Raw genomic sequence first — 20,510 nt, forward strand, 5'->3', positions numbered from 1 at the left:
CAAATAAAATGAGAAATTCTCCTTAAACAGAAGTGTTTTGAATTGCTCAGAGTAAAGGAAGTAAAGTATTACTTACATAACTTCAGGGTTTGCTGGCTTAAGAAAAAAAAATAGTACTTACATTGCCTAATAATCCAGGATATTATACTTATTTTTGTACTACAGAGAGTAAATTAATTTTAAATTAATTTTTCTGAGTATCTTCTCACATAGTTCATAACTATACAAACATATAAACTATATATAAACTATATACACATAAGGTGCCTGGCAGAAGAGAAAGGAAACAACATTTTTAGAAAAATGTTAAGGTAGTACTTTAAAGAAAAATATCAACTAATATGAAGTTCAGTGTCATTTTAAGTTTATCATTCTACTGCAAGAAATCAATAAAATTCATATTTGAAATATTTGTAATTTCACTTAGCATAATTTTAAATATAATATTTTTAGTTATTTTTAAAATGTAGATTTTTATCATTGCCTGGATTTAACAAATTTTATTTTTTAGTGCTTATTTTTAATATATTTGTTTCAATCCAAATGAGAATAAGACGGTTAAGCCAAGGAGCTGGGGAAATAACAGAGTGACACTTTCTTTGGTGTGTTTCACTATTATATACACATAAGTCATCATCATTCCAAAATTTGTCTCTGTATCTTTTTCCTATACATGGTGCATATAGCCCCATTTTCCTCCCCAGATCTTTCCATTCCGTTCTAAAATGAAGGCAGACTTACCCTAAAACGATTTCTTCCTTTCCCCAGAGGGAAGTCAAAGTGAAAAGCAATGCCTTCTTTCCTTAACTGACACCAGATCAAACAAAATAATGTAAACCATAATGCTATTCATTTCTGACAAATGGAATGCACTCAATAAAAGGCAACTCTTGTTGTTGTGGTTGATGTTGTTGTTGTCATTACTGATCCAAGTACTTGTTTCTTTAGAGTCCAAAGACTTAGGAAGCCATGGGTTTCAGTCCTGTCAAAACTGACAACACTTTCCTGCTGGTTTAAAACTTATTTCAGTAGGGAGACTGGCTCCTATCTGAGAATAAAGGAAGTCTCTGGTCATGTGACATCATGTACTCTTATAATTATATTAATTTTTAATACACATGTAAACTGTTCATTGATTTTTGGCATCTCTGACCAAAGTTAATAATTATGGTTATATTTACTTTTTAAAATTTACCCAGAATGATTTACCATAGGTTGAATGGTTTTAGACAAATCATTTAAAAGACACTGGAAAGAATGCCTAGGGTTAGCATCTGTTTCTCTTGCAAACAAAATTAATCAGCCATCTGTGTATTCATAATAAGAAATGTTTGTTCTTTACTTGTAAGAAACATTGTTTGGAACTTTGAACAGAACACTCTGCTACCATCCTCCGATTTCTCTCTAAGAAACCAACAAGCGTAGTAAATGACTTGGAATATATTCATTCTACTGGGTTAAATATCTGATAGCACTGCAAGTAAAATGAAGTTGCTAGTTTACAGTTAGCCCTACTGACAAGTTTTGTCTTCCTTATTATTCTCAATCAAAAATACCTTTTGACTTCAGGAGTGTTCAGTAGTATCTGAATGTCCGTTGTCATGTATCACTCAAAAGATACATTTTTTATATTAGAAAATGAAGAACTTTGAAATTGCCTAGAATTATAAGTAAAGTGAGGCAAAGTGGTCCTATTTTATAATTAGGCAACTTTGAGGCATCTTAAAATCATCTAGGATAATCAGTTCTAATGATGCATCTCCCTACAATATCCATTACCTCTATAAAATATCTGGGGATAAGAGGCTCACAAACTTGCAAGACAACCTAATGCTTTTTTAAAAAAATTCTCACAGTGATCTACATCTATAACTTAACTTTTCAACTGGTTTAACGCTGAAGTTACTTTATTTATTACTTTATTTTTTTCCCCTGCTTACATGCCCTTTCTCTCATCTTGTATGTATGACTTTTTAAAATCTGCTCTCTCTTCAGGTTTCTTTAGGTCTTTTAACTATTTTTGTTTTTACTGGGGAGGGTGCTATTCATCAGAATTTTGTTTTTAAAATTTGCCTTTCCTGTAAAGTCATATCCCCATTAGAGACCTGGTCATTGGTATACACCTGTGTCTTCTCTGAACATTTTTGAAAATTTATATCCCAAAGTCTCAGATGAGTATCATTTGTATTGATGATCTCTAAAATGGCACCATCTTATGACTCCAGGGTTCTCATCATTCATGTGGAAAGTACACTACCAGATAATCTATCCCATAGGTATGGAACAGAAAGGCTCACGGAAAATTAAAACAAATATAAAAACACTTAGAAGCCAAGGGTAAGAAACGGGATAAGATAATACACTTAGGATGAGGCACAAGCAACTTAGAAGAACCACATCAACCACAGTATGGATCTCTTGCTCTCGCTCTCTCTCTCTCTCCCCTCTTTCCTTCCCTCCTCTTCTCTTTCTCTCTCTGTCTCTCTTTCTCCCTTTCTCTTTCCCTCTCTCTTCCTCCCTCTTCCTCCCTTTCTCCTTCTATGAGGATTTTGCCCTTGTAATGGTTCCTTTGACATATTGAGCCCCACTAACGTAGATAAATGGTGAGAGATAGTTGGGACAAAAAAGACTTAAAGGTCAAGCTGAGGAACATGAACCTATATCCTATATGTACCTCCCTGTAAGCACCCAGCATAGGGCATGAACCTAGTAGACACAAAATACATTATTTTAGTGGGTTTTGTGGCCATGAAGAAAATCTTAGATAGGGTAATTTTAAAAATGTACTTAATTATCTTTTACTATAAGCAAGAAAATAATAAAATATGTGATTACATAATTTGAAGAAAATATTATTTGAAAAAAAAAGGAAAAATGCTTTGGCACTAAATTCAAGATTGACTTTACTTTTTAAATACCATTCTCTCAACCAGGCCTTCCACAGAAATGACGGTAGTCTGTCTTCAGCCAAAACATCTCTCCCACCACATTTATAACTTTAAGGGCAATATCTTTGTATTATGATCGTGATCCAGCTTCTTCTCACTAATTTCTTTTCTGATTACCACTAAAGGTAACTTCCCCTCCTCAGAACCTCTCAGGTATTTACATTACATCTCTCTTCTCTGGAATTTTTTTAAAACTTTTGCTGGCATTATAATTATTTATATAGTACATTCCATCACATTGCATTGTTTTGTTTTTCTTTTTCTTATTTATTTATTTGTTTATTTCTGAGACAGGGTCTCACTCTGTTGCTCAGGCTAGAGTGCAGTGGCATGATCATGGCTCACTGCATCCTCGAACTCCTGGGCTCAAGCAATTCTCTCACCTCAGCTTCCCAAGTAGCTGAGCCTACAGATGTTCACAATACCATGCCCTGGTAATTTTTCTTTCTTTTCTTTTCTTTTTTTTTTTTTTTTTTTTTTTTTTTTTTTTTACAGATGGGGTGTCACTGTGTCACCCAGACTGGTCTCAAACTCCTGGGCTCAAGTAATCCTCCCACCTTAGCCTCTACCAAAGTGCTGGGGTTACAGGGATGAGCCACCACACCTGGTCTCATCTTTTTCATTTAATTTTAAGCTTCTTAAAAACAAGAACCATATTTTATTTATATCTATATTTTTAAAGGGTTTCCCATGGTACCTTCCTTATGCATAGATGATATTCAATAAATATTTGTTGAATACATGGAGAAACTATTGAATAACCAAATTTAATATCCTAAGAATAAACTCAGAAAGTAACAGTCATTCCTAGAAGAGAAGTCAACAAACTTTTTCTGTAAATATGAATACATATTTCTGTAAATATGCATATAAATATGAATAAATTTTAGTATTTGCAGGAAGCAAACTCAAGGGTATTGCTTGCGAACTTATGTAAGAAGAAATTGTTCACAAAATTTTTATTCATATAATTTAAATATAATTAAGTAAAAATTTTGTAATGCAAGACTAGTAATGAGAAAAGTGGCATGCTTTGTATAGAATAACACTTAGCTTATAAAATCTGCTTTCTCTGTGGGTTTCTTTAGGTTTTCAGCTGTTTTTATTTTATTGGGGAGGGTGCTATTCATCAGAATTTTGTTTTTAAAGCTTGCTTTTCCTGTAAAGCGAGCTTATTACAGTTCCCTGTTGTCAAAATTTTCTGCATTTGTTAATGCTGTTAATGTTGACCTGTAATGAGACTTTGCATATTTCACATATTTCATATTTGAAAATTTTTTTTCACACAGATAGATGCTGCCAAATGCTACAATTCATGAGCATATGATTTTGATTGAATATACTGATTGCTTGAAAAGAATATCCAGAATTCTATTAGGTTCTTCTCCTGATTTTGCCTTTTCGCATGTCATTTCCTTGTAGATTAATCATTTTCAATTGTAAGTTAGGTGGAAATTCCTCAAGTGCACAGTCACATGGATTTTGAATTATGGAAATTTATGGCATCTAGGTCTAAGATATGCTATTGAAACTATTTGAGTTCAGAAATCTACCCACCATAAGCTTTCCAAATTTATCCAGTAATTCTTTTTGTGATCCATAGCTGTCAGTTTTATTGCATCCTAGCAGAATCCACAGAAGATTGTACTGATTTAGTGTTTTTTTAACTTTTTTGAAAATATTCTCACTTGCAGTCACCCCACAGACTATTTATACAATTCTTCCATCTCAGCATTCACTCCTTTTCACACTCAGCACTGACTCCGTGAATGAACAACTGAGCAGTATTGCTAATTTCTATTGACTCATCAAGAACCAACAGCCCATGCTGGTGGGGAGAGAAGAAAAAAAGAAAGAACCTTGTTTTTTAACTGATTGTTGATGCTGCACCAGTGTCCTCAACATTTCAAGCAGCTATTCTTGCGAAAAAGCTAACAATCTTAAATAAATGTATTTTTGCTATAGATTTAATTAAGTCATCAATAAGGGATTTTCCTTATTGGGCTAATGAATGAAGTGAACACTCAGAAACTTACCTCAGTTGCAGCCTCATTTTCATTTTGTTGTGAAGAGATCTGCTGTGAAAAAATACTCCATGTTACATTTTCTAATTTTTCTGACTGTTGCATTCCTGTGAGGTAGAAATATTATATTGTGTGCCTAGTCTGATAATGTTGATGTATACTTTATAATTTTTAAGCATAGCTATAATAATATTACATAGTAAATGCAAGGCTTTGACATCTAATTTGATAAGAAAATAATTCATTTTCCATGGTGCCTTAAAAAAACACAATATTCGAAGTCCACTTTTCTTGTTTTGATATGATAGCATGCACTGGTAATAAGTAAAATTAAGTGTCACAGTAATATATGTTCCACTTGAAACACTGTCATATTATAACTGCATCACTGCAATTTGTAGTACACCAAGCAACAGTGCAAAGCAATGGAAGTGCCATATAAGATCTCTACCATGACACAAAATCCCTTCAAAAAAATCAATGAATCCAGGAGTTAGTTTTTTGAAAAAAAATAATGAAATAGATCGTTAGCTAGTCTAATAAAGAAGAAAAGATAGAAGAATCAAATAGACACAATAAAAATGATAAAGGAGATATCACCACTAACCCCACAAAAATGCACACAACCATCAGAGAATACTATAAACACCTCTATGCAAATAAACAGGGCAATCAAGAAGAAATGGGCACATTCCTTGACACATACATCCTCCCAAGACTGAACCAGTTAAGAGTTGAATCCCTGAATAGACCAATAATGAGTTCTGAAATTGAGGCAGTAATAAATAGCCTACCAACCAAAAATAAACCCAGAACTAGATGGATTCATAGCTGAATTCTACAAAAGGTACAAAGAGGGGCTGGTACCATTTCTTCTGAAACCATGTCAAACAATTGAAAAGGAGAGACTCCTCCCTAACTCATTTTATGAGGCCAGCATCATGCTGATACCAAAACCTGGCAGAGATATAACAAAAAAAGAAAACTTAAGGCCAATATTCCTGATGAACATCAATGCAAAATCCTCAATAAAATACTAGCAAACCACATGCAGCAGTACATCAAAAAGCTTATCCACCATGCTCAAGTTGGCTTCACCCCTGGGATGCAAGGCTGGTTCAACACACACAAATCAATAAATGTAATTCATCACTTAAACAGAACTAAAGACAAAAACCACATGATTATCTCAGTAGATGCAGAAAAGGCCTTCAATAAAATTCAACATCCCCTCATATTAAAAACTCTTAATAAACTAGGTATTGACAAAACATACCTCAAAATAATAAGAGCCTTTTATGACAAACCCACAGCTCATATCATACTGAATGGGCAAAAGCTGGAAGCATTCCCCTTGAAAACCGGCACAAGGCAAAGATACCCCCTCTCATCCCTCCTATTCAACACAGTAATGGAAGTTCTGTCCAGGGCAAACAGGCAAGAGAAAGGGTATTCAAATAGGAAGAGAGGAAATCAAATTGTCTCTGTTTGCAGATGACATGATCCTATATCTAGAAGACTCCTTCTTCTCAGCCCAAAAGCTTCTTAAGCTGATAAGCAACTTCAGCAAAGTCTCAGGATACAAAATCAATGTTCAGAAACAACAAGCATTCCCACACACCAACAGCAGACAAGCAGAGAACCAAATCATGAGTGAACTCCCATTCACAATTGCTACAAAGAGAATAAAATACCTAGGAATATAGCTAACAAGGGAAATAAAGGACCTTTTCAAGGAGAACTACAAAACACTGCTCAAGGAAATCAGAGAGGACACAAATGGAAAAACATTCCATGCTCGTGCATAGCAAGAATTAATATCGTGAAAATGACCATACTGCCCAAAGTAATTTATATATTCAATACTATTCCCATAAAACTACCATTGACATTCTTCAAAGAATTAGAAATAACTATTTTTTAAAGTTCATATGTAGCCAAAAAAAAGAGCCCATATAGCTAAGACAATCTGAGGCAAAAAGAACAAATCTGGAAGCATCACTCTGCGTGACTTCAAACTATATTACAAAGCTACAATAACCAAAGCAGCATGGTACTGATACAAAAACAGACACATAGACCAATGGACCAGAATAGAGAACTCAGAGGTAAGATGACACACCTACAACCATCTGATCTTTGACAAGCCTGACAAAAACAAGCAATGTGGAAAGGATTCCCTCTTTAATAAATGGTGCTGGGAGAACTACAAAGATTAACTCATGATGGATTAAAGACTTAAATGTAAAACCCAAAACTGTAAAAATCCTAGAAGAAAATCTAGGCAATACCATTCAGGACATAGGCTGGGCAATGACTTCATGATGAAAACATCAAAAGCAATTACAACAAAAGCAAAAATTGACAAATGGGATCTAATTAAACTAAAGAGCTTCTGCACAGCAAAAGAAACTATCATCAGAGTGAACAGACAACCTACAGAAGGGGAGAAAATGTTTTGCAATCTATCCATCTGACAAATATCTAATATCCAGAATCTATAAAGGAGCTTAAGCAAATATACAAGTAAAAAACAACTGCATTAAAAAGTGGGCAAAGGGCTGGGCATGGTGGCTGACGCCTATAATCCCAGCACTTTGGGAGGCCGAGACAGGTGGATGATGAGGTCAGGAGATTGAGACCATCCTGGCTAACACCATGAAACCCTGTCTCTACTAAAAACACAAAAGTATTAGCTGGGCATAGTGGCAGGCGCCTGTAGTCCCAGCTACTTGGGAAGCTGAGGCAGGAGAATGGCGTGAACCCAGGAGGCAGAGCTTGCAGTCAGCCGAGATCGCGCCCCTCCCCTCCAGCCTGGGCGACTGAGTGAGAATCCATCTCCAAAAAAATAAAATTAAATTAAAGTAAATTAAATTAAAAAATAAAAAGTGAGCGGACATGAACAGACACTTCATAAAAGAAGACCTTCATGCAGCCAACAAACATATCAAAAAATAGCTCAACATCATTGATTATTAGAGAAATGCAAATCAAAACCACAATGAGATACCATCTCACACCAGTCAGAATGGCAATTATTAAAAAGTCAGGAAACAACAGATACTTGCGAGGCTGCAGAGAAATAGGAACATTTTACACTGTTGGTGAGAATGTAAATTAGTCCAACCATTGTGGAAGATAGTATGGTGATTCCTTGAAGACCGTGAGGAACCAAAGTCCAGGAATACCAGAAATACCGTTTTACCCAGCAGTCCCATTACTGGGTATATACCCAAAGCAATATATATCATTCTGTTATAAAGATACATGCACGTGTATGTTCATTGCAGCACTATTCACAATAGCAAAGGCATGGAATCGACCCAGATGCCCATCAATGATAGACTGGGTAAAGAAAATGTGGTACATATACAGCATGGAATACTATGTAGCCATAAAAAGGAATGAGATCATGTCCTTTGCAGGGATATGGATGGAGCTGGAAGCCATTATCCCCAGCAAACTAATGCAGAAACAGAAAATCAAACATCTCATGTTCTCATAAGTGGGAGCTGAACAATGTGAACACATGGACACAGGGAGGGGAACAACATCCACTGGGGCCTGTTGGTGGAGGTGGGACAGAGCGGGATGGAGAGCATTAGGAAAAATAGCCAATGCATGCTGGGCTTAAAACCTAGGCAATGGGTTGATAGCTGGAGCAAATCACCTACGTAACAAACCTGCACATCCTGCACATGTACCCTGGAACTTAAAATGAAATTTTAAAAAACTCTGTCATAACTACTCAGCTCTGCTATTGTTGTGCAAATGCAGCCCTAAATAGTATGTAAATGAATGATCATGACTGTCCAGTAAAACTTTATATATACTGAAATTTTAATTTCATAGAATTTTCCATGTCTTTAAATATTATTCTTCTTTTCAATGTTTAAAAATGTAAAAACTGTTCTTAGTTCATGAGATCTACAAAAACAGGTGATGGATTGAATTTAGTTTGCAAAGTATAGTTTGCCAACCTGATTTAGGATTTGGTTTTAAGGATATACTGTTTGCTTGCTTAACTTTATTTCCAGTTAAACTATTTTTAGCAAATTTTCTGGAATCATGTGTGGTTGAGGAATAGAATTTTCTTCTTAAGGAGACTTTCATCAGTTATTAGAGTTGTCATGTACACCACAGTATAATGCAAAGGTTAAAACACAACAAACATACTTCATACCTAAGCTATGTAAGTAAGAAGGTAGTGGTGAACTTTGTATTGCTTCAGTGTTTTCATTTTAAAAAACCAAGATCATTGCATGAATGATAGAAATTTCAAGTGAGTGGTGAGTGTTCCTAAAATAGTATTTAAACATTTCATCTTTTAGGAAAGAAGCCCAGGATAACTCCTGGGCAGTATGTTAACAGCAGCCTTTCAGGACACAACTCTTACTACATTTTATTGAGCCTCTAAACTGACTTTTTAGAAGCTTTCCCAGTTTTCATTTCTTATCTGTGTTATTTAGGGCATCAGAGGCAGCCCAGGAAGAACAGGACTTGCTGGGGCTCCAGGTCCTCCAGGAGTAAAGGGTTCATCAGGCTTGCCAGGAAGCCCAGGAATTCAAGGCCCAAAGGTACTTTAATATTTTGTTCCGATGGGTGAGCAGTATTGGCCATCCTTTCTGGCCCTGAGTTCATTGGCTAGATCACAGGATGGTAAGATTAATACTTTTTAATAGAATTTGGCTAATAGTAAAAGCACATTAGGAAAAGAGAAAGTATGTGGCTTTGACATATCCATCTCCCGTGATAGCCACAGTACCTGTAATTTGGTATAACAACTCTTTGACCCGGGACTAGTGATGCTTTACAAAATGCTACATCTTTGACTCATTTTGGTTCTTTTTCCTTCTCTGTCATCTATCTTCTTCTCCAAAACAGAGAAATCTTATTTACTTCCAGATAAATACTTTCTCAGATACAATTCATATTCCTCTGACTCTGAACCTAACCAACCAATTAATTAATCTGATAACTGTACAGACTGTTTCTTAGAGTTAATGTGACAGTAACTAAGTCTTACATTGTATTTATTGTGTGGAGTTTGTCACATGTCAATAGACTTTCCAGACAAAACCTCTTTTAGAAATATCTCATGCAGGATTGACCCAGACAACAGAAATTAGTCCAACATCTAAAGCTCTTTCATAAATGCCTAAGACTAAGACATTGGCACCTTTACCATTATTACCTCTTAATCTGATTTTCACAGTTCCACTTCTAAAGAATTTTCAGATTTCTGACCCATGTGGGTAAACTGAAAATCATGACCCACTTGCTTACTGTTTACAATATTAGTCTTCTGTTAATGTTTATACTATGAATATTCCTTTGTACTAAATCCAAAGCAGCTAAGCAAATGCTAAAGCCAGTAAAAGAAATAAAGATCCCTACCTTTTGGCTTGAATTTGCAATAAGAAGGATCCATATTTGTCAAGCCCCAAAGTTGTATAGCTTTGTTTCAAGACAGTGAGAGATAATTTGTTAATCTGAAAGAATCTTTGGCCAAAGTCTACCAAACATCATTTTTCATTAACCTATCTCTAAAGTCCACCTGATTCCTAAATTTACTTTTAGAAATGGTGTGAAAGATATTTCAACTCTCATTTCAAAAATAAAAATCAGTGAAAAAGACTTGACTTTTAAAACTTCAATAATGTTGATTAAGTGTATACTTAAAGTGACTTTTAGGGGATAAAGACAGTTCATATCAAAGGAACCTAGGGAGACAGATAATGGAAATTTTTTATTGATGGAATTAAAAAGATAATCATGGCTAAAACCAGAGTTTACACTTCAGGAAACTACTCTTTTTCTAGTATTAGATAGCTGAATCATCTTTGGATGGTAAGGAAAACACAGAAAAATGATATCAATTCAAAATACAAGTTCTGGCCAGGCACAGTGGCTCACACTTGTAATTCTACCACTTTGGAAGGCCAGTGCAGGAAGATCACTTAAGGCTAGTAGTTCAAGACCAGCCTGGGCTACACAGTTAGGTCCCGTCTCTGCAAAAAATAAAAAATTAGCTAGGTGCAATGATGTGTGCCTGTAGTCCCAGTTACTCAGGAGACTGAGTTGGGAGGATCGCTTCAGCCTGGGGGTTTAAGGCTACACTAAGCCATGATCACACCACTGCACTACAGCCTGGGCAACAGAGCAAGACCCCATCTCTAATAAAAATAAAATAAATACATAAACAAAAATATAAGTTCCATCACATCTAAGCATACCCACACATACCACACCCTCACTATCCTCTCTCAAGTCTTACTATCCTCCTAGTTCTATAGGTTCCCCCTTCCCTCTTCTTTCCACACATCACCACAATCTCTGGAATTTCCGTTTCCCACTGCTGCACTTCTGGTTCATTATAATTAAATACTACTTGTGTGGAAAATATTGGTGAACAAGATGAACATGCAAAATTTGATTTCCCCAGTGCCTTGTATTATGCCTAAGGATGGGCCTGTATTTGGGCTTCATTCAAAAGCCAATATGTTTATATGTTCCGAAGTGAATATCACTTTTCTTTGTTCTACCCGTAGGGTGAACAAGGGCTACCTGGTCAACCTGGAATTCAAGGTACAAGAGGTCACCGAGGAGCACAAGGTGATCAAGGACCATGTGGAGAGCCTGGCCTGAAAGGGCAGCCTGTATGTACCACCTCAGAAATTCACCAAGCACTTATTCTACAGAACAGGCTACCATTGTACAATAATTATTATCATGTCAATTCACTTTGCAGGGAGAATATGGTGTTCAAGGTTTGACAGGTTTCCAAGGATTCCCAGGCCCTAAAGTATGTTTATATACTTTCTTCTAGTCTTCTTACTATCTAGAAATAAAAGAGCTGTTGAAATATCAATACGGTCTCTAACTTGAGCTTTTTTAAATGTGTAAAATTTCAGTAGGTACATATTTATATATTCGAGTTTTGAATATGTCTGTTTTTAAAATTATGTAACTATACATTTTCCCAGAAATTTTAGTATATGATATCTTTTGTTTTCTTTCATCCCTTTTCCCAAGCAGTTTATTATGAAAATTTTCAAACATACAGCAATGTTGAGAAATTTTTATAGTAAATGCCTATACCCATTACCTAAATTTTACCATTAACATTTTATCCTACTGGCATTATCGTGCTTTTCCATCTATGTATCCCTCTCTCCCATCGTTGGTGTATTTCTAAGTAAATTGTAGGCCTCAGCACACTTCTTTCTGAATACTTCAGCATGCGCAACAGTATTATATTCCATTTTTAAAAGAGCAATTCTTGATAGATTGATATAATTTTGTAAAATGTTCATATAGAACTACGAATTTTATCTTTTTGTTTCTTATTGTATGTCTAGGGTCCTGAAGGGGATGCTGGCATTGTTGGGATATCAGGTCCTAAAGGTCCTATTGGACAGAGAGTAAGTGTCAAGTCATTCTGCCTACCCAGAAACTGTAGTTCTTTGCTCACTGTAGGGCTTAAGAGCTCTAAATGTAATGTGCTACAAGTAAATAACTTAATAAAATGACTTTTAAGATAGAAACTCATAAGGGTACATGCAGAATTCCGTCTTTTGCAGTTCATATATTAGTTTGAGCAAAATACCTCATAGACCACCCGTACTTCCCAGTATTACTTTAAAAAAAAAAAAAGAATCATCAGAATTACTGTGAAGACTGGATAATGTATTTATTAACTCACGCCAGGAACAAAAACATACAGCAATTTCATGTTATAAGCATTAATACAACCAGAGACCACCTCCATGCACCACCTGGAAGAAGCTTGTGTATGACCAGAGCTCTTCAGACCAGACTGAAATATTTCCCAATAGCTGTGTTTTCCCAGCTCAGGGGCAGGTATCCCAAGAGAGTGATGAGGAACCGCTTAAATAGTTGCAAAAAACAGGGTCTGAGGAACTCCAATTAGCAGTGAGTGCTTGTAATTGCAAATTGTAGAGAATATAAATAGGACAAATAAGCCACCAGTGGTTACTGATTATTGTTTTTAGTTTTTTGTTTTGTTTTATTTTAGTTTTTATTAACCAAAACTTTCTAATTGATGAGATGTTCTATAAAACTGAAAGAAAAAGAAACTGAAGAGAAAAAAAATCAAAAACTTCAAGTAATGGTTTGGCTGTGGTAGTAGCATCTCTATGACTCATAGCAGCTGCAGGGGCAAGTGTAGAAAGAGCAGAGAAAGGAAGAAGGGAAGCAGTTCAGATGCAGGAGAAAGGTATCTTAAATGACTATTCAATGAAAGTCAAACTTTTAAAATCCTTCACTGCTTTCCTAACTCTTACAATAAGTTGTTTTCAATAATGCAAAAAAGGCCAGACGCGGTGGCTCACACCTGTAATCTCAGCACTTTGGGAGGCCGAGGCGGGTGGATTGCTTGAGGTCAGGAGTTCGAGACCAGCCTGATAAATACGGTGAAACCCCGTCTGTAATAAAAATACAAAAAATTTAGCTGGGCGTGGTGGCACATGCCTGTAATCTCAGCTGCTTAGAAGGCTGAGGCAGGAGAATCACTTGAACCCAGGAGGCGAAGGTTGCAGTGAGCTGACACCACTGCACTCCAGCCTGGGCAACAACAGACTCCGTCTCAATACAAACAATCAAAACATAATGCAAAGAGGAGTATTGTCATAGTAATTGTTTAAAGACCTTCCTGAATATTTCTTCAACTATAAATGTATTAGCTATTTTCATGATTTCTGAAGAACCAAGGAAGCTGAAGTTTGTAGGAAAAAACTAAAATGGGCATTTTGTATTCACTGAGAAATTATAGACTCTGTTCCTACTTTGGGAGGAATTGATCAGAAATTCACCTTATTCAAGGTTATTCTCATAATCAAATAACAGCTTAAAGTTTTAAAAGCACTTTTCATATTTAATTCTCACAATGTCCCTATGAAGTAGATGTTCTTGTTCCTGTTTTACAAATGAAGAACTGAAGTTTAGTTGGTCACATACGCTTCCCTCTGGTTCCTTACTGTACTTTTTCTCTATTTCACGCTTCATGTTACCCAAACATCTGCTCTTTCAACATCTGCACAGAAATTTATTCAAAACCTTGTTCATCATTCTATTCTTTTTTATATAGTTTTATTTGTTATATAATGACATACGTGTAAAATGCATCATTGAAGTTATCACCACATAAAAATCATAATGCTAATTCATCAGTTTTTTAGAAATTATACAGATGTAACTCTCCTGATAGGAGACTTTAATAATATGCAAAATTGAGTCACATACTGTTAACCAAGATTATTATAATTTATGCTAATGCTATAAGATTTTATATTAAAAAGGATAATTATGTAGACATGACTCTTTTACCATTGTACAAAAGATTCTCTGGAGTTGTTTTTTTTTTTAATTATACTAACAGCGAGACTGTTTTTCTTTTACTTCAACAGGGAAACACTGGTCCCCTTGGCAGAGAAGGTATAATAGGCCCAACAGGTAGAACTGTAAGTTTATCATAATATAAGTCTTTTGTACTCTTTTTTTTCTTTAATCCTGGTTCTAGAATAATCTACAAAGAATTAGGGTATTTGAGAAGCAATTGGAAAAAATAGACATACATTTTCTTCTGGAAGATGATTCCTGAGAAGTTAGGGACCATATGTGTAATGAAGACAGTGTAAGTAAGTAGGTAGGCATTTATAATTGGAGTTAAGAAAAGAAAATAGAACTGAGTCAGGAAGGGGAGAGCGTCATAAACACTTGAGCAATAAAAAGAAATTATTCTTCTGAAGGAAAGAACATAGATAGCAAAACGTGTGCAGACATCCAAGATTTGAGTTTTTGGAAGTACCTACTATAAAGGAAGGAAAGAATCGTTCGAGAGAATAGCTTTCAAGAAAGGAGTAGTCAACAGTAATCTTTGAGAGAATAAGTTGCAGTAGAAGATAGAGTACAGGTTACAATGATGAAGGAAGTAGAGGAAAATATTTAATAATAATGTTCCTTAAATTCTTACAACAAACTTTTGCAGTAGATATTATTTTCATTTAACAGATGAGGAAACAGATGAGGTTTATGGATTCGTCTAGTCATTCAAGGTGATAGACCTGGTGAATTACATAGCTAGTGTTTCTTACTTCAAGACCAGCGCTCTTTCCACTCCATTCAAGCTGTGTCTGGAGAGGAAATTGAGATATTACATGCCAGCGCCTTAAGAAATTTGGCTATGAAATAAAACAGAGAAATGAGACAATGATTGGGCAAGTGATGTTGGGAAAGTTTTCCAACACTGATAATAGTATTAACAAACAAGGAGGACAGTAGAAAGGGTCAAACTGAGACTTAGAGAGGAAAGATTCATTCTATCTAGGGAATTGATATTTTGAATTATTTGGAAGTTATTTATAGACACAGACAATTTAAAAATATAAAAATAGAATGCTTCAAATGTTTAATGCCACTATTCTCTTTGATAAATTTAGAGAAGAAACCACCAAAGTTACTGGATATGTAAACAAAAGAAGTAAAATGTATAACTCAGTATTTCTCTAGACTTTCAACATTTGCCACTCGGAGCTATATAAGATTGTAAGTGGGAGAATTCTTATATTTCAGTGAGTGGTTCTTCAGCAAGCTAAGGGACACATACTGTTCTGATTACAGAATGATTGTTCCCCTCTGTCAAAACTATGATGTATTAATTGGTTAAGGAAAATGTAATTTTAAAATTACTTAATTAAAATATCTTACTGTGTTTTGTTTATAGATAGTTCTTAAAGACCCTTATAGTATTCAGCATGTACACCAATTTTTCCATATTAAGTTTTTTCCATTCTGAGAAGAAAAGTTCATTATGAAAGAATAAACATTTGAGATTAGAGAAAACATTGTGAAAAAAAATACCGGTGAGGGGTGACGGGCTTGCTTTTCTGATAAGAAAACAATACTACAAAGTCATTGTAAATGAAACTATATAGTAGTACAAAGAAATAAACAGATGGGTGTAACAGACTGAAGCCCAGAATTTGATCTTAAGTATATATAGGAATTTACTTATAACAAAAATGGCATATAATTGAGGAAGAATTGGCTGCAAATAATAGGGACCCTGAACCAAACTACTTTTAGCAATAAGAAAATTTGTATCACGTTATAGGAAGGGCTTCAGAATTGGTTAATTTGGTGACTCAATTATCTTATCCAAGACCAGGTTCTTATGTCTTTCTTATATCTCTATGTCTCTACCCTGATATCCTGAATGTTGGCTTCATAATTAGGCATATAGCAAGATTACTACAATTTCTCAAGAACCACATCCAGATATAATTATCCAAAAGAAAAAAGTGGCATAAAGTACTATCATGGCAAAAATAAGAATTTTTTTAGAAGTCTCCGATTACATTTTTTTCATATCTTTAGCATTCAGCCAGATGCTTACTCCTACGTCAGTGACAGGGAAGAGAGATGGAATTACTTTGAGTATCTTCCTGCTGTAAGAAATTGGAACACAGCCTGGGCAAGACAGTGAGACCCCCATCATAGAAAAATAAATTAGCTGTGTGTGGTGGTACATGCCTATAGCCCTAGCTACTTTGGCTAAGACGGGAGGATTGCTTGAGCCCAGGAGTTCCAGGCTACAGTGAGCTGATTGCACCCACTGCACTCAAGCCTGGGCAAACAGAGTGAGACCCCATCTCTTTAAAAAAGAAAAAAAGAAGAAAGAAGAATTGGAATCCCATTTGCCAAAATTATTTTAATCCTAGATGAACTGTTAAAGACTTTAATGTAAAAACTAAAATAATAAAAAGCTTAGAAGAGGCCATGCGCAGTGTCTCACGCTTGTAATCCCAGCACTTTGGGAGGCCGAGGTGGGCAGATCGCCTGAGGTCAGGAGTTCAAGACCAGCCTGGCCAACATGGTGAAACTTCATCTCTACTAAAAATACAAAATTAGCTGGGTGTGGTGGTACATGCCTGTAATCCCAGCTACCTGGGAGGCTGAGGCAGGAGAATCTCTTGAAACTGGGAGACAGATGTTGCAGTGAGCCAAGATTATGCCATTGCACTCCAGCCTGGGCAATAAGCGTGAAACTCCATCTCAAAAAAAAAAAAAAAAAAATTGAAGAATAATCAAGAAAACTAACATGTAGCTTAAGGATTGGGGAGACCTATAAAAGAACAGAAAGTATATTTGAATACTTGAAAATGTTTTAAATTTTATATGGAAAAAAGATTCCATGAATAAAGTTTAAAAGTAATATCGATTGGGAAAAATATTTACAAAGCATATAACATATAACAGGTTAATATACAAAGAGTTCAATTGGGCACAGTAGTTCATGGCTGTATTACCAGCACTTTGGGAGGCTGAGGCTGGAGGATTGCTTGAGCACAGGAGTTTAGACCAGCCTTGGCAATATAGCGAGATCCCATCTCTACAAAAAAACTAAAACTGAGCCTGGTGTAGTGGCAGATGCATATAGTCCCAGCTACTCGAGAGGCTGAGGTGGGAGGACCACTTGATCCCAGGAAGTTGAGGCTGCAGGGAGCCATGATCGTGCCACTGCACTCCAGCCTAGGCAAAAGAAAAAAAGAATATTTACCTATCTATTGATATGGATATGTGTGTGTATCTAGATAGAGATAGATGATAGATAGATAGATAGATAGATAGATAGATAGATAGATAGATGTATATCTATCTTTCTAGATAGACATACACACACATATACCAAGAACTCTTATAGTTTGAAAAAGAAAGTTCAATAGAAAAATGAAAACTATTCCATCAAAAAAGTAGCCAGTGGAGAAAAAAAGAACAAATCCGAAAGTTCAACTATTGTTTTATAATAAAAAGACACTCACCTAACTTTAAATTAGAGATATGCAAATTAAAGTAAAATAAGATATTACACTTAACTTCTCAGAAGGGAATATAGGAGAAAACAGTACTATCATTGATCACTGGTAAAAATGTGAATTACACCCTTTATGGAAAGATTTGCTAAATATAGGGACATATTCTTTAACAAAACAGTTCTACTTTGAGGAATTTATCCCACAGGTATAAACACACCCAATACACTAATGAAATTTTGCAAAGACTTTTTTTTTTTTTACAATACTGCTTTTATTGGGGAAAAAAATTGAAATTACATGAATACTCATTTCTAAAGGAATTATTGGATAAGTTATAGGTTAGCCATTTCATGGAATATTATGCAGTTATTTAAAAGAATTTATTATATCTAGTTTGACTGACTCAGTTATTTCATGATGTATTGTTAAGTGAGATGCATAGAAGAGTATATAATATGATCCCAATATTATAAAACACAAGCAATATTTCCCATACATATATAAATGTATTTGTCAGTATTTGATTAGAAAAAGGTATGAAAAGATACATACCAGGTTTTTAATACTGAGTAGGGAGTGGAAAATGGTGTATATGTATTTTTTAAGTGCTGTGTAGATATCTTAAAAATCAGGGTCCGGGCGCAGTGGCTCACTCCTGTAATCTCAGTGCTTTGGGAGGCTGAGGTGGGTGGATCACAAGGTCAGGAGATTGAGATAATCCTGGCCAACATGGTGAAACCCCATCTTTACTGAAAATACAAAAATTATCTGGGTGTAGTGGCGTGCTCCTGTAGTCCCAGCTACTCAGGAGGCTGGGGCAGGAGAATCGCTTGAACTCAGGAGGTGGAGGTTGTAGTGAGCCGAGATCATGCCACTGCACTCCAGTCCAGTGACAGAGTGAGACTCCATCTCAAAAATAAATTAATTAATTAATTAAAAATAAGTAAGTTATTTTAAGTTAATACCTAGTTTAAAATGAATTGAGACAAGATGAGAAACACAGAAGTCATACAAATGGTGAATAAATGAGAAGATAGTATTCTTAGCTTGCAAATTAACAAAGAACATGACATAGATCAGAAGAAATATACACTTCCATTTTTCAGGTGTGTATGTAATTTCAAACTAACTTTCTGGAAGACAGTCTTTAACAAAAATTTTATACTATAAGGGTATCTCTCACAACACTGCTAACAATGACAAAAATTAGCAAAAAGTCTAATAATAGCAAATTTAAAATATTATCATAGTATGTTAAATACTAGACAAGTATTTTAATTATCTAAAAGAATGTAGATTGACATGGAAGAGCATTCATATTATATATATGAAGGTATAAATTCAGGTTACAAAAAAGATGAATAGTATTATCTCATTTTTTACATATATATAAAATTTTCAAAAGGATGAACAGGAAAATATTAACACATTTTAAAAGCAGTAGGTCCACCCAACAACAGCAAACTACATTTGTTTCAAGTGTATATGGAACATTCACCAACATAGAAGATGTTATGGGGCATAAAACAAATTTTACTAAATGTAAAAGAACTGAGGTCATAGAAGGTATATTCTCTTGCCAATGGAATTAAACTAGAAATCAATAACAGAAAGATAATAGGAAAATCTCCAAACACTTGAAAATTAAATCACACACTTCTAAATAATTCATGGATCAAAGAGGAAGTCTCCAAGAAAATTAGAAATTATTTTGAACTGCATGGAAACGTATACAACATATCAAAATTTACAAGAAAGAGAAGGGAAACCATCCCAGAAACAGGGTTTTCAAAAGTTAAGAAAAACAAATATTAGAAGAATTTAACCTGAATTTAGAATGTCCTTTTTAAATTGTTTTGTATATGATTGTCAGATAAGCTGTTTTGACTTAATTGAATGAATAAGTAGTTATCTCAGTCTCACCTTAAGGTTAGAACTAGGAACAGCAAAGCAGACAACTTGATAAATCACTAGGGGTTTTTTGTTTGCTTTGCTTTATTTAGGAAAATAAAACTAGAACTTATACAATTTAACAAAACAGGTCTTACTACATAGAAAAAGCAAAAATATAAATTGTCGTGTTTCTACATATAATGACCTCAGCTACATTTAATACATAACTATCAATAACACTGAACTAACATCTTTTATTTTTTTCTTTTAGGGACCCAGAGGTGAAAAGGGCTTTAGAGGTGAAACTGTAAGTTTAACTAAATTTGTGATTTTAGTAACCCTGACATTAGACTTTAAGCTCCATGAAAGCAAGGACTATTTTACAGTTATTCATTATTATATCTCTGATACTTGTAGAATAAAAATAAAATTGCAGTTGTTAGGAAGTAGATTTAAATTATGTGGTAAAAGAGACTTAGACTCACACAAAAATAATGGGAGACTTTAACACCCCGCTGTCAATATTAGACAGATCAATGAGACAGAAAATTAACAAGGATATCCAGGACTTAAACTCAGCTCTGGACCAAGAGGACCTAATAGACATCTGCAGAACTCTCCACCCCAAATCAACAGAATATGTATTCTTCTTAGCACCACATCACACTTACTCTAAAATTGACCACATAATTGGAAGTAAAGCACTCCTCATCAAATGTAAAAGAACAGAAATCACACCCAACAAACTGTCTCTCAGACCACACTGCAATCAAATTAGAACTCAGACTTAAGAATCTCACTCAGAACTG

General features: G+C 35.0%; 1 protein-coding gene across 4 annotated transcripts in view; it reads left to right on the forward strand.

The window, feature by feature from the left end:
• COL24A1 (collagen type XXIV alpha 1 chain) overlaps nt 1-20,510 on the forward strand; it is a 400,532-nt gene that overhangs the window by 339,205 nt on the left and 40,817 nt on the right. For 3 of the 4 annotated variants that reach the window (XM_015433402.4, XM_065519320.2, XM_005542833.5), the window contains 6 exons: nt 9,442-9,549; nt 11,524-11,631; nt 11,724-11,777; nt 12,334-12,396; nt 14,401-14,454; nt 19,973-20,008. In XM_015433402.4, the coding sequence (XP_015288888.3) occupies nt 9,442-9,549; nt 11,524-11,631; nt 11,724-11,777; nt 12,334-12,396; nt 14,401-14,454; nt 19,973-20,008 (423 nt within the window). The remainder of the gene's footprint in view (nt 1-9,441; nt 9,550-11,523; nt 11,632-11,723; nt 11,778-12,333; nt 12,397-14,400; nt 14,455-19,972; nt 20,009-20,510) is intronic. The other variant, XM_065519318.2, reaches the window with a different exon arrangement.

This window comes from Macaca fascicularis, chromosome 1 (assembly GCF_037993035.2).
Source record: "Macaca fascicularis isolate 582-1 chromosome 1, T2T-MFA8v1.1".
NCBI classification, from domain to species: domain Eukaryota; kingdom Metazoa; phylum Chordata; class Mammalia; order Primates; family Cercopithecidae; genus Macaca; species Macaca fascicularis.